Source organism: Leptodactylus fuscus, chromosome 10, assembly GCF_031893055.1.
Source record: "Leptodactylus fuscus isolate aLepFus1 chromosome 10, aLepFus1.hap2, whole genome shotgun sequence".
Taxonomy (NCBI): Eukaryota; Metazoa; Chordata; class Amphibia; order Anura; family Leptodactylidae; genus Leptodactylus; species Leptodactylus fuscus.
In genome coordinates, this window is record NC_134274.1 from 84,502,952 (window position 1) to 84,515,131 (window position 12,180).

General features: G+C 55.1%; 5 protein-coding genes across 5 annotated transcripts; 2 read left to right on the forward strand and 3 right to left on the reverse strand.

Annotated features, from left to right (window-relative positions):
* Nucleotides 1–2,093: 2,093 nt before the first annotated feature.
* LOC142183365 (histone H2B type 1-O-like) lies at nt 2,094–2,562 on the reverse strand. Its single transcript, XM_075258430.1, has one exon. It carries the CDS (start codon nt 2,530–2,532, stop codon nt 2,152–2,154), a length of 381 nt encoding a protein of 126 aa, XP_075114531.1. The 5' UTR covers nt 2,533–2,562; the 3' UTR covers nt 2,094–2,151.
* A 247-nt stretch (nt 2,563–2,809) lies between these two features.
* Nucleotides 2,810–3,387, forward strand: LOC142183364 (histone H2A type 2-B). Its single transcript, XM_075258429.1, has one exon. The coding sequence runs from the start codon at nt 2,861–2,863 to the stop codon at nt 3,251–3,253; it is 393 nt and encodes a 130-aa protein (XP_075114530.1). The 5' UTR covers nt 2,810–2,860; the 3' UTR covers nt 3,254–3,387.
* Nucleotides 3,388–4,587: 1,200 nt separating this feature from the next.
* Nucleotides 4,588–5,230, reverse strand: LOC142183512 (histone H3). The gene has a single exon (XM_075258620.1). The coding sequence runs from the start codon at nt 5,218–5,220 to the stop codon at nt 4,810–4,812; it is 411 nt and encodes a 136-aa protein (XP_075114721.1). The 5' UTR covers nt 5,221–5,230; the 3' UTR covers nt 4,588–4,809.
* Nucleotides 5,231–5,709: 479 nt separating this feature from the next.
* LOC142219075 (histone H2B type 1-O-like) lies at nt 5,710–6,133 on the forward strand. Its single transcript, XM_075288035.1, has one exon. The coding sequence runs from the start codon at nt 5,725–5,727 to the stop codon at nt 6,103–6,105; it is 381 nt and encodes a 126-aa protein (XP_075144136.1). The 5' UTR covers nt 5,710–5,724; the 3' UTR covers nt 6,106–6,133.
* A 1,960-nt stretch (nt 6,134–8,093) lies between these two features.
* Nucleotides 8,094–8,819, reverse strand: LOC142182987 (histone H1.03-like). The gene has a single exon (XM_075257830.1). It carries the CDS (start codon nt 8,800–8,802, stop codon nt 8,116–8,118), a length of 687 nt encoding a protein of 228 aa, XP_075113931.1. The 5' UTR covers nt 8,803–8,819; the 3' UTR covers nt 8,094–8,115.
* Nucleotides 8,820–12,180: the final 3,361 nt, after the last annotated feature.

Genomic DNA, 12,180 nt, shown 5'->3' on the forward strand with positions numbered 1-12,180 from the left:
GCCCGCTCTAAAAATCTATAAAAATATCTTTCCTGTTCGGTAAACGCTGTAGCGGGAAAAATAGTCAAAAGTGCCAAAGTGCCGTTTTTTTTTTTTTTTTTTTTCAGTGTTTTGATTCTGATATAAATTGGAATAAAAAGTGATCAAAGCAATAACATTTCCCGAAAATGGTAGAACTAAAGAGTACACCCGACCCCGCAAAAAAAGACGCCATACACATCTCTGTACACGGACGTATAAAAAAGTTACGGCTGTCGGAATATGGCGACTTTTAGAAAAAAACAAAACAAAACAGTTTTGGAATTTTTTTTAAGGGGTCGAAATTTAAATAAAACCATAGAAATGTGGTATCCCTGGAACCGTACCGAAACACAGAATACAGGGGACATGTCATTTTGGCTGCACAGTGAACGCCGTAAAACCAAAGCCTGTAAGAATGTCGCAGAAATGCAGTTTTTTCTTCAAATCCACCCCATTCTGATGGTTTTTCCTGCTTCCCAGTACATTATATAGAATAATTAATGGTGGCATCAGGAAGAAAAATTTGTCCCGCAAAAATTAAGACCTCATATGGCTCTGGGAGCGGAGAAATAAAAAAGTTATGGGGCTTAGAAGGAGGGGAGTAAAAAACGAAACAAAAAAAAAAAATGCCATTGCCGGGAAAGGGTTAAAGACGATCGTCTAACGACAGAATTAGAGCCCCGGTAACCGTCCTATGTAGTATCTGTGCGCCACCTGCTGGCTGGGATCCGTATATACAGGGTCTTTCGAGCTGTGCCGTTTGTTCCCCGCGCCCCCATCTGGATCAGCGTGGAACTGCACAGCCCGCACCCGGGGTTCACTATAACTGCAGCCTCGCGGCGATTACACAAGGATGCCCATAGGGGGCAGAGAGGAGATCCCGCAGCCGGGAGAAGAATTAGATCCGGGGAGGAGGGGGTGCGGCTCCGGAATGCAATAGTCCTATTGACAGAGAAGAAGGTCTGGAGCAGTGAGAACAGCGCCCTGCATGTTATCTAGTAGGCCGGCTAGAAGGAGCCGCTGACCGCTGACCCTCGGCAATGGGAGAATGAGCGGGAAATTCAAAGTGATCCATTGTCTTATGTCAGCCAATCAGCGCGAGACAGAGGAGGGGCTTGTAGGAGTCACGCCGAAGAATTACGTCATCAATGCAGGGTTCTCCTTCTGGTCCGACCACTCTCTATATAAAAAGGCGGCTGTGCGGAGGGACGCTTGTTCTAGTCTGTCAGCAGCAGCAGCACAGAAGATGTCTGGTCGCGGTAAAGGAGGGAAAGGTCTCGGCAAGGGCGGTGCCAAGCGGCACAGGAAGGTGCTCCGGGATAACATCCAGGGCATCACCAAGCCTGCCATCCGCCGTCTGGCTCGCAGAGGAGGCGTCAAGCGCATCTCCGGTCTCATCTATGAGGAAACTCGCGGTGTCCTGAAAGTCTTCCTGGAGAACGTCATCCGTGACGCCGTCACCTACACCGAGCACGCCAAGAGGAAGACCGTCACCGCCATGGACGTGGTGTACGCGCTCAAGCGTCAGGGCCGCACTCTCTACGGCTTCGGAGGCTAATTCCGCCGCTCCCCGACTCTCTACTTCATAACCCAAAGGCTCTTCTCAGAGCCGCCACATCCTCCTGAGAACAGAGCTGTCCCCGCCACCCACCTCTCCTCTGCCTTGTAGGTCTGGGGCTGCAGACGCCTCCTGTAGGCTGTAATGTCATCACTGCTGGAATACTGGAGAGAGTAGAAGAAGAAAACGGTCCAAACCTTCGGAATCTAAGCTTTGTGAACAGGTCCCTAGAAGTAGTCCTACTGCGGCTCTGCAGTGTAACCCCCGTGCCGGCAGCTCGGGCCGATAAGTAGCAGCTTAGTTTAACCCTCCAATCGCAGGTGCGTGCAGAGAGCACTGCACCTCGTAGAGATGTCAATGTAGCAAGCCGGAGATTAGAGCTTCTCTTTGGGTGTATAGTAAGTCTAGCAAGTACAAGAAAATAGCTGGAAAGAAAGGTTCTGGGTAGAAACACGTGCAGCAGCAGCAGCAAGAAGCCAGAAATGGAGGGCTCAGCAGCTCTAGTGTGGAAGGTGTGGGGGGCTCTTAGAAGAGCCTTTGGGGTGATAGTACAGAGCAGGTGATGGAGCCGATTACTTGGCGCTGGTGTACTTGGTGACGGCCTTGGTGCCCTCGGACACGGCGTGCTTGGCCAACTCTCCGGGCAGCAGCAGGCGCACGGCGGTCTGGATCTCCCGGGAGGTGATGGTGGAGCGCTTGTTGTAGTGAGCCAGGCGGGAGGCTTCTCCTGCGATGCGCTCGAAGATGTCGTTGACGAAGGAATTCATGACGACCATGGCCTTGGAGGAGATACCGGTGTCGGGGTGGACCTGCTTCAGCACCTTGTACACGTAGATGGCATAGCTCTCCTTCCTGGCCCTCTTACGCTTCTTGCCGTCCTTCTTCTGGGCCTTGGTCACGGCTTTCTTGGAGCCCTTCTTGGGCGCTGGGGCAGACTTGGCGGGATCAGGCATGGTATAACACGGAGATCTCTTTCACACGAGAATGAGAGAAAGTAATGTCTGTGCTCCTCCCAGCGCAGCCCTATTTATAGGCGGGCTATGCAAATGAGCGCCGCTGTCTGTGCGCTGTTCTACTGGACCAGCAAACCATGTGACTTTTGCAAGCCCCGCCTGCTGAAGCGGATTGGTGGTTCCACAAATCTGGCCTCTATTGGCGGCTTGAGATGTGTCCAATGAGAGTTGCAGGAGGGCGGGGCAGAACTATATATATAAGGCAGGAGGAGCCGGTACAGGGCAGGATATTCTGTGTTCCATTACAGTAACTGACGATCCACGAACCATGTCTGGACGCGGCAAGCAAGGAGGCAAAGCTCGTGCTAAGGCCAAGACCCGCTCATCCCGGGCGGGACTTCAGTTCCCCGTCGGTCGTGTGCACAGGCTTCTCCGCAAGGGCAACTACGCCGAGAGGGTTGGTGCTGGTGCTCCCGTCTACCTGGCGGCCGTACTGGAGTATCTGACCGCTGAGATCCTGGAGTTGGCTGGTAATGCTGCACGGGACAACAAGAAGACCCGCATCATCCCCCGTCACCTGCAGCTGGCCGTGCGCAATGACGAGGAGCTGAACAAACTGCTGGGTGGCGTGACCATCGCCCAGGGAGGCGTCCTGCCCAACATCCAGGCCGTGCTGCTGCCCAAGAAGACCGAGAGCAGCAAGCCCAGCAAGAGCAAGTGAGCGCCGCTCCCACCCCATCCGTCTATACAAGCAAAGGCTCTTCTAAGAGCCACCACCTTGTCTACAGCAGAGCTGCCTCCTGTCTACAATACGGGCTGTCCGTCTATTCTGAAGCCAACTCCTGGCCCGACCGGCGGCCCTTACAGGGAAGCACCGTGGGGTGACTGAGCGGGAGGAGGATTCACTCTGTAGGGAGATGTGGTGCGGGCGCGGGGTTTTGTGTCAGGTCGGGCTGGTGGTAATCTGCTAATGCTCTCTTCCCAGGCAGGTAGTATAAGCGGAGCTTAGATATAACGGGCGGGCGGGCGCGCGCTGATACAAAGCCGAGGTGAGCGCCGGCTCCTCCGGGTGACGCTTTGTCTTTTCTCCCCGCTCACACGGTTGGTGGTTTTGAAATTCCCGCTCAGTCGCAGTGACCGTTACAATCCGCGCGAGAGCCGGCAGCGTCACGTGGCGCAGAGAGAAGGGGCGCGAATTTCAAAACCTCCCCAGAGCTGAGCCCTCTCCCACTGAAGAAGATTCAGCAGCGGACTGGGGCGGCCCTCAGGTTATTGTAGAAGGATGTGCGGAGTAGGCATATACTAGGTACGGAGAGGAGGGAGGGAGATGTGGTTGCGGGCGCAGGGTCTTGTCAGTTAGGGATAGTAATGGCTGTGCTCATCCTAATCCTCTCTCCCCGCCAGGGCACAGCCCACGGTGGCAGGCTTACAAGTGCCGATGAAACGGGCGTTAAAGGGCTGATCCGGGTGAACCTTTGTCTATCTCCCCGCTCACACGGTTGGTGGTTTTGCAATTCCCATTCAGTGACCGTTACAACCCGCGCGAGAGCCGGCAGCGTCACGTGGTGCAGAGAGAATGGGCGCGAATTTCAAACCCTCCCCAACTGAAGAAGATTCAGCGGCGCTCAGGTCATTGTAGAAGGCGCTAGGGAGAGATGCGCGGAGTAGGCACATACTAGCGACGGAGAGGAGGGAGGGAGGGAGATGTGGTGCGGGCGCAGGGTCAGTTAGGGATAGTAATGGCTGTGCTCATCCTAATCCTCTCTCCCCGCCAGGGCACAGCCCACGGTGGCAGGTTTAGAAGTGCCGATGAAACGGGCGTTAAAGGGCTGATCCGGGCGAACCTTTGTCTATCTTCCCGCTCAATCGTAGATTCCCATTCATTCAGTGACCGTTACAACCCGCGCGAGAACCGGCAGCGTCAGGTGGTGCAAAGGGAGAAAGGACGCGAATTTCAAGCCTCCGCCTGTCTATTACATCCTCCGCTGCTGCTGCTGCTGCGAAGTAAGATTGAGTCAGCAGTCAGTGGGGGCGGCGCTCAGGTTACTGTAGAGGGCGCTGCAGTTACATATGTGCCTGTTATACATACAAAGGAGGGAGACGAGATATCGCTAACTCAGTGACTGTAAGGGAAAGGGTAACCTCTCTATTAGCAGCCAGTGAAGGCTTCTCTTCTCCCCTCCCGAGAGGAGAAAGACAACGGCTACAGCTCGTCTGAGGGAGGATTTGGTGGCTCTGAGAAGAGCCTTTGTGTTGTCAGACGGTGCCTGGGCAGATTTAAGCCCTCTCCCCACGAATCCTGCGGGCCAGCTGGATGTCTTTGGGCATGATGGTGACCCTCTTGGCGTGGATGGCGCACAGGTTGGTGTCCTCAAAGAGCCCGACCAGGTAAGCTTCGCTAGCTTCCTGCAGGGCCATGACGGCGGAGCTCTGGAAGCGGAGATCCGTCTTGAAGTCCTGGGCGATCTCTCGAACCAGGCGCTGGAAGGGAAGCTTACGGATCAGCAGCTCGGTGGACTTCTGGTAGCGGCGGATTTCACGCAGAGCGACTGTACCAGGGCGGTAGCGGTGAGGCTTCTTCACTCCGCCGGTGGCGGGAGCGCTCTTCCTGGCGGCCTTAGTGGCCAGCTGCTTGCGGGGAGCTTTCCCTCCGGTGGATTTGCGGGCGGTCTGCTTGGTTCTTGCCATCGCTTCAGTATAGACGTTACACAGCGGTGATATGAGCTGAGGAGCGGAAAGAGCGACATATTTATACAGCCGGGGCTCGTCCTCATTGGCTCATGGAAAGCCCGCCCCCTCCATCTCATTGGTTTATTTCTACAGTCCAGCATTAGCGCTCATGCCCCTCCCCCAGACCCCGTGCAGCACGGCGCTGTACAGCCCCCGCCGGCATGCATCAGGCTACACAGGGGACAATCTGTGGCGTTCCCCCCCGCAACATAACGAGGCGATTAGAACCTGTAAACCTGAGGAGAGAAACGGAGGGAAATTCAAACCTGGTGGAAGCGCCAATCAGCTGCGGAGGGCGGGGATTATGATGCTGGCACTGGTCACATGACTTGCTGGTCCAGTAGAACAGCGCGCAGACAGCGGCGCTCATTTGCATAGCCCGCCTATAAATAGGGCTGCGCTGGGAGGAGCACAGACATTATTTTCTCTCATTCTCGTGTGGGAAAAGATCGCCGTGCTACCATGCCTGATCCCGCCAAGTCTGCCCCAGCGCCCAAGAAGGGCTCCAAGAAAGCCGTGACCAAGGCCCAGAAGAAGGACGGCAAGAAGCGTAAGAGGGCCAGGAGGGAGAGCTATGCCATCTACGTGTACAAGGTGCTGAAGCAGGTCCACCCCGACACCGGCATTTCTTCCAAGGCCATGAGCATCATGAATTCCTTCGTCAACGACGTCTTTGAGCGCATCGCAGGAGAAGCCTCCCGCCTGGCTCACTATAACAAGCGCTCCACCATCACCTCCCGGGAGATCCAGACCTCCGTGCGCCTGCTGCTGCCCGGAGAGTTGGCCAAGCACGCCGTGTCCGAGGGCACCAAGGCCGTCACCAAGTACACCAGCGCCAAGTAATCGGCTCCATCACCTGCTCTGTACTATCACCCCAAAGGCTCTTCTAAGAGCCCCCCCACCCCTTCCAAACTAGAGCTGCTGAGCCCTTCATTTCTGGTGTTTATTCCCCGGACCAGAGGCTTTATTTATCCCGATCCGTTTTGTCATTGTATTTATGGACGTTACACCGCACTGTTTGTATTATCCTCAAGGCGAAGGAACTTATCCGCCTGATAACCTCGTATCTATCGCGTGTATCTACATCTGCGCACACTGGCAAAGTAAAGGAGAAACTTTAGGCAGTGCACACTGTACAGCGACAGGAACGCTCTTAAGATTTATGCATTTGTTCACACGTTCCCTGAAGCTTAAGAGCGTTTATCTCCACGCTCTCCGGTATTCCTACAGTAGCCGCAGCGACAGCTCCAGCCCTAGAGGGCAGAGGAGAGGTGGGTGGCGGGGACAGCTCTGTTCTCTGGAGGATGTGGCGGCTCTGAGAAGAGCCTTTGGGTTATGTAGTAGAGAGTCGGGGAGCGGCGGAATTAACCTCCGAAGCCGTAGAGAGTGCGGCCCTGGCGCTTGAGCGCGTACACCACGTCCATGGCGGTGACGGTCTTCCTCTTGGCGTGCTCGGTGTAGGTGACGGCGTCACGGATGACGTTCTCCAGGAAGACTTTCAGGACACCGCGAGTCTCCTCATAGATGAGACCGGAGATGCGCTTGACGCCTCCTCTGCGAGCTAGACGGCGGATGGCAGGCTTGGTGATGCCCTGGATGTTATCCCGGAGCACCTTCCTGTGCCGCTTGGCACCGCCCTTGCCGAGACCTTTCCCTCCTTTACCGCGACCGGACATCTTCTGTGCTGCTGCTGACAGACTAGAATAAGCGTCCCTCCGCACAGCCGCCTTTTTATATAGAGAGTGGTCGGACCAGAAGGAGAACCCTGCTATGATGACGCAATTATGGGGCGTGTCCTGAAGCCACTCCCCCCCTCCCCTGCTTTCCTCCTCTGATTGGCAGAACTTTCACCCGTTAGTGATTCGGAGCTTTCCCGCTCATATCCTACAGTTCTCGCCGCCTCTCCCTGTCCCTGCTGCCGCTCTCAGCTCGGCCCCGGAGACAATGGACGTCTGCCGGCTTTCTCCACCCGCCCCAGTGTCATCACAAACCTACTGCTGGGAGCCGGAGCTCCCCCAGACAAGTCATTCAGCTGCAGCACAGACAGTGCGTTATAAATACAAGAGAACACGCTGAACAGGAGGCAGCAAAGATCCGAGTTTCTGGGTCCAGAAGTGACCCCGAAATAACGGTGTGCGCTCTCAGGGGAGAACGAGCCTGGACGCCGGGAGGTTGTACTGGGGGAGAAGGGGATGAGGCTGGGTGACAAGAGCTCTCAGGGGAGCCCCCTCCTCAGCCTGTGTAGGAACGAGTAGTGTCAGGCGGGGGCTCCCCTGAGAGCGCTTGTCACCCAGCCTCATCCCCCTTCTCCCCCAGTACAACCTCCCGGGCGTCCAGGCTCGTTCCCCGCTGATCTGATACAGACCTGGGAGTATGTATCGTTTGTCCCCCTACCACAAGCACGCACACAGCCGCCCGCCGTACACCGCAGCGACCCCCGGCATCAGGCTGCATTCGGGACTGCAGGGATTGTGTAGCTCAGACATACTGACAATTCCTCCTCCTCCTCCTCCTCCCCCTTTATCCAGACAGAGGCCCCCGCCAGTAACGAGGAGGATGCGCGGCCAATCTACTGGATTACTGCCCCTATAAACCCTCAGCGGCCTCAGCTTTTAGTCCTCATTACTACCCCGCTGGACCGGTCACCTGGAGAAACCTGCGGGGATGTTACCCTGTAGTGACCGCTCATGTGTCGGTGCGGATACGGGAATGGAGCCCTGGTCATAGGATTGCCGTTAATATGACGCCCCCGCCCCCCCGCTGGCTGGGGAGATAGCGATCATACAGCTCTGCCGGGACAAGGTGGTGGCTCTGAGAAGAGCCTTTGTGGGACAAGTACAGGGCGGCTCGGGCTTATTTCTTAGCCGCGGGCTTCTTGGCTTTAGCAGCCTTCTTAGCCGGACTCTTGGCAGCTTTGGGCTTGGCAGCCTTCTTAGCTGGGCTCTTGGCAGCTTTGGGCTTAGCCGCCTTCTTAGCCGGGCTCTTCGTCACCTTCTTGGCTTTAGGAGCCGCCTTCGGCTTCTTGGGGCTCTTGGCCGCCTTCTTGGCGGCCGCGGCAGGCTTCTTGGCTTTCTTCGGGCTCTTGGCCGCGGTCGGCGCCTTCTTAGGAGACTTAGCCGCGGGCTTCTTGGCGGCAGCTTTCTTGGGCTTGGCCGCTGCAGGCTTCTTCTTGGCCGCCTTGTCCTTACTCTCCGCCTGCTTCTTGTTCAGCTTGAAGGAGCCGGAGGCGCCGCTGCCTTTCACCTGGATCAGGGTTCCCTTGGTCACCAGAGCCTTAAGGCCCAGCTTGACACGGCTGCGGTTCTTGTCTGTATCGTAGCCGCCAGCAGCCAGCACCTTCTTCAGGGCGGCCACAGACACCCCACTGCGCTCCTTGGAGGCGGACACGGCTTTGACGATCAGCTCGGACACGGTGGGACCGGAGGATTTCTTGCTCTTCTTGGCGCCCCCTGCGGCTGCTTTCTTCGGCTGCTTCTTGGATTTGGCGGCCGGTTCGGCGGGAGGGGGAGCAGCGGCAGCGGCGGGCGCGGTTTCTGCCATGATACGAATCGAGCTCTAATTCCTTTCCTAGACGGGAAAACACTGGGGCCGAAGCAGCCGCCGCCTCTTATATGCACAGCGGTGCGCACTGATTGGCTGCTGAGCGGCCTCGGCCTCACCTCCTATTGGCTGTCACTCAGCACAGGGCCAGAGTCAAGCTCCGCTCTCCCCGTGTGCTTCCCTGCCCGGGATCAGAGCCCATTACCGGCTAGAACCGGACAGGAAAGCTTCCATTCTTCGTGTCTCCCCACTCCCCGACATCCTCCCTAACAGTCCCTGGCCGTCACTGGCGGAGGTGCGGGGGTGGTGCGGAGAGGAGGCCCCGGGATTTCCGCCATAGCACCCCCACATCTGTCCATCACTATCTATGCAGGAAGATGAAACCGCTGCGGGAGCTGCCCCCTTCTATTCCCGGCGCTTGTCACCATCCCCGGGATCTTTACCACAAGCTCTATGCTACAGGAAGCTGATTGTACGATGCGGGGACAAGCTGGAGCTGCTGAGAGCCGGGGAGGGTAACACAGGCGGCGGCTCCGCTCACTGCCGGCTCCCTGTCCTCACATCAGATAGATACATATATATATATGTATATATACTGCAGACAGGGGGGCCGCTTCTCATGGGGCTCTGCCCTGCAGCAATGTCTATACACCGGGCAGAATAGAAAAGCGGGGACATTGTGTATATACAGCTGTCTGCACAGAGGCGTGTAGGATGGGATGATGGCTGGAGGTGATTTCAGTCTCCTGCAGTTACACGTATTATATAGGATGGGATGCATACAAGGTGATAGTGATCCAAACCTGACAATCACTACCATCATGAACTATTGAAAAGTTTGTCTTTGCTTCAATGTGTCAGTTTAGACCCTGTGCGATCTGTATGGCAATTACAATCCACAACCAACAGCACAGTAAGACACATTACAGATAGACACACGGCCATACAGCAAGTCGTTGTGTGGGGATTGCAGTCAGAAGTAGCAGCTCCAGGTGTCAGTGTGAAAGCGTGACTGCCCAAAAACTGGAAATAAAATATGATGACATCAATGACATTTCCGCCATATTTATGTTTTTATGACCATCCAGACGCCAGCAGATGATCCAGAAACCCTAACTATGTAGGAACCCTAAAATATGCTGGATATTGGCCAAGTGTCCCCAAGGGTTGCATCTGGGAATGGAGTATCATTGAAGCTGCAGGTCTGGCGTACCCCGACTTCTCAAAGCATTTGGGATCTCTTGTTAGGCACATTACACCGATATGTTTTATTCCCGGGAGTTATGGCGTATTCACAAAAGATGTATGATTAGATGGATCGGAGGGGCGGCTTATTAGCCTGTAGATCGATAGAACTACATCCTGCTGACAACCTCTGCCAGGCTAGAAAAAGGTCTGATTGATTTTATTTCCATATTCAGACAGATATGATCTTTGCTCCTGTCTATCTTATTGTGCCACATGTGGTCACAGCTCCCACCTCTGCCCCTACTCAGCCAGACATGCCCTGAAACTAGTGGACATAAAACAGTGACAGCAGGTCCGCCAATAGGCCAGTACTACTGCTACTGGTGTCAGGGGCCCGGCCAGAGGACGCAGATCTGAGTTGAGCACATACGCGGCTGAAGCGAGGAGCTGACACAGGTCAGCTCCTCGCTTCGCCGCTGCCGCCTGTCTCGCTGACACATATGCGGCTGAAGAGAGGAGCTGACCTGTGTCAGCTCCTGACTTCGCCGCTGCCGCCTCTCTCGCTGACACATATGCGGCTGAGCCGGTGTCAGCTCCTCACTTCGCCGCTGCCGCCTCTCTCGGTGACACATATGCGGCTGAGCCGGAACCCGGCTCAGCCGCATATGTGTCAGCGAGAGAGACACCCAGCGGCGAAGCGTGGAGCTGACCCGTGTCAGCTCCTTCCTTCAGCCGCATGTGTCAACGAGAGAGACGCGCAGAGAGCGGCGAGGGAGCGGAGGAGAAGGTAAGTTTAATGTGGAGGTGGAACGTGAATCTGGGGGCAGATGAAGAAGAGGACGGCATGACACTGTGGGGACATGAATCTGGGGACAGATGAAAGAGAGGACGGAATGACACTGGGGCAGATGAAGGAGGGGACGGCATGACACTGTGGGGACATGAATCTGGGGGCAGAGATGGGGACATGAATCTGGGGGCAGAGATGGAGAGGGGACATGAATCTGGGGGGCAGAGATGGAGGGGACATGAATCTGGGGGCAGAGATGGAGGGGACATGAATCTGGGGGCAGAGATGGAGGGGACATGAATCTGAGGGCAGATGAAGGGTGTATATGAAGCTAGGGGAGAGACGGAGGGGGACATATAATTTACGGGTGACTGTAGGAGGATTATACAGTGTGCGGGCAAATGGGAAATTAATGAGTAGGCGGAGTCAACATAACAGTGGGTGGGGCTAAATTTCTCGCGGCGCGCAAAGCAAAAATGGCAGGGGGGGGGGGGGGGGGCAGACACTTAGGCTTTATGGGGCCCCAAAATTCCTGATGGCGGCCCTGAGTGACAGGATGTATCATTCGCAGTGGCAGGGCTGTTGGGTACCATCACATGGTGCAGGAGGATTCAATGGTATGGGCTGTATTCTGTGATACTCCTTAGGATATGTGATATTCTCTACATAGTTCATACCATCACCAATAGACAGATAAGCCAATGTGGACAGCAAGAGCCCCGGGGCCAGGCACCAATTCCAACATGGCAGCAGACTAGTGGTTATAAGCCAAGTTGCTCATCTGAAGAGTCTGACTTTCCCTATGCCTATCCCGAAACACGCCATCAGGTATATTCTGTTACCCTAGACCATCCAGACTTCAGGGCTACTGGGTGTCAGATTAGCAGAACGCACTGTACTGTCATTTATGTGAGGCTTGTACTAGAACTAGAACAGTCATAGCGACTAGAGATGAGCGAACAGTGTTCTATCGAACACATGTTCGATCGGATATCAGGCTGTTCGATGTGTTCGATTCGAATCGAACATCACGTGGCAAACTCCAAAAAAAATTGATTCCCCTCCCACCTTCCCTGGCGCATTTTTTTGCACCAATAACAGCGCAGGGGAGGTGGGACAGGAACTACGACAACGGGGGCATTGAAAAAAATCGGAAAAAGTCATTGGCTGCCGAAATCAGGTGACCTCCATTTTAGACGAATAGTGGATTTCAAATCCGGGTCATATGAGAATGTGAACTGTGTGAGTAAGAGACAGGGATAGCTGTACAGGCAGGGATAGCTAGGGATAACCTTTATTTAGGTAGGAATGTTATTAAAAATAACTTTTTGGGGCTCTATCGGGTGTGTAATTGTGATTTTTGTGAGATAAACCTTTTCCCATAGGAATGCATTGGACAG

What these genes read in the sequence shown, in the direction of transcription:
- LOC142183512 (XM_075258620.1), bottom strand. Translation starts at nt 5,220, where the DNA reads ATGGCAAGAACCAAGCAGACCGCCCGCAAATCCACCGGAGGGAAAGCT.
- LOC142182987 (XM_075257830.1), bottom strand. Translation starts at nt 8,802, where the DNA reads ATGGCAGAAACCGCGCCCGCCGCTGCCGCTGCTCCCCCTCCCGCCGAA.
- LOC142219075 (XM_075288035.1), top strand. Translation starts at nt 5,725, where the DNA reads ATGCCTGATCCCGCCAAGTCTGCCCCAGCGCCCAAGAAGGGCTCCAAG.
- LOC142183365 (XM_075258430.1), bottom strand. Translation starts at nt 2,532, where the DNA reads ATGCCTGATCCCGCCAAGTCTGCCCCAGCGCCCAAGAAGGGCTCCAAG.
- LOC142183364 (XM_075258429.1), top strand. Translation starts at nt 2,861, where the DNA reads ATGTCTGGACGCGGCAAGCAAGGAGGCAAAGCTCGTGCTAAGGCCAAG.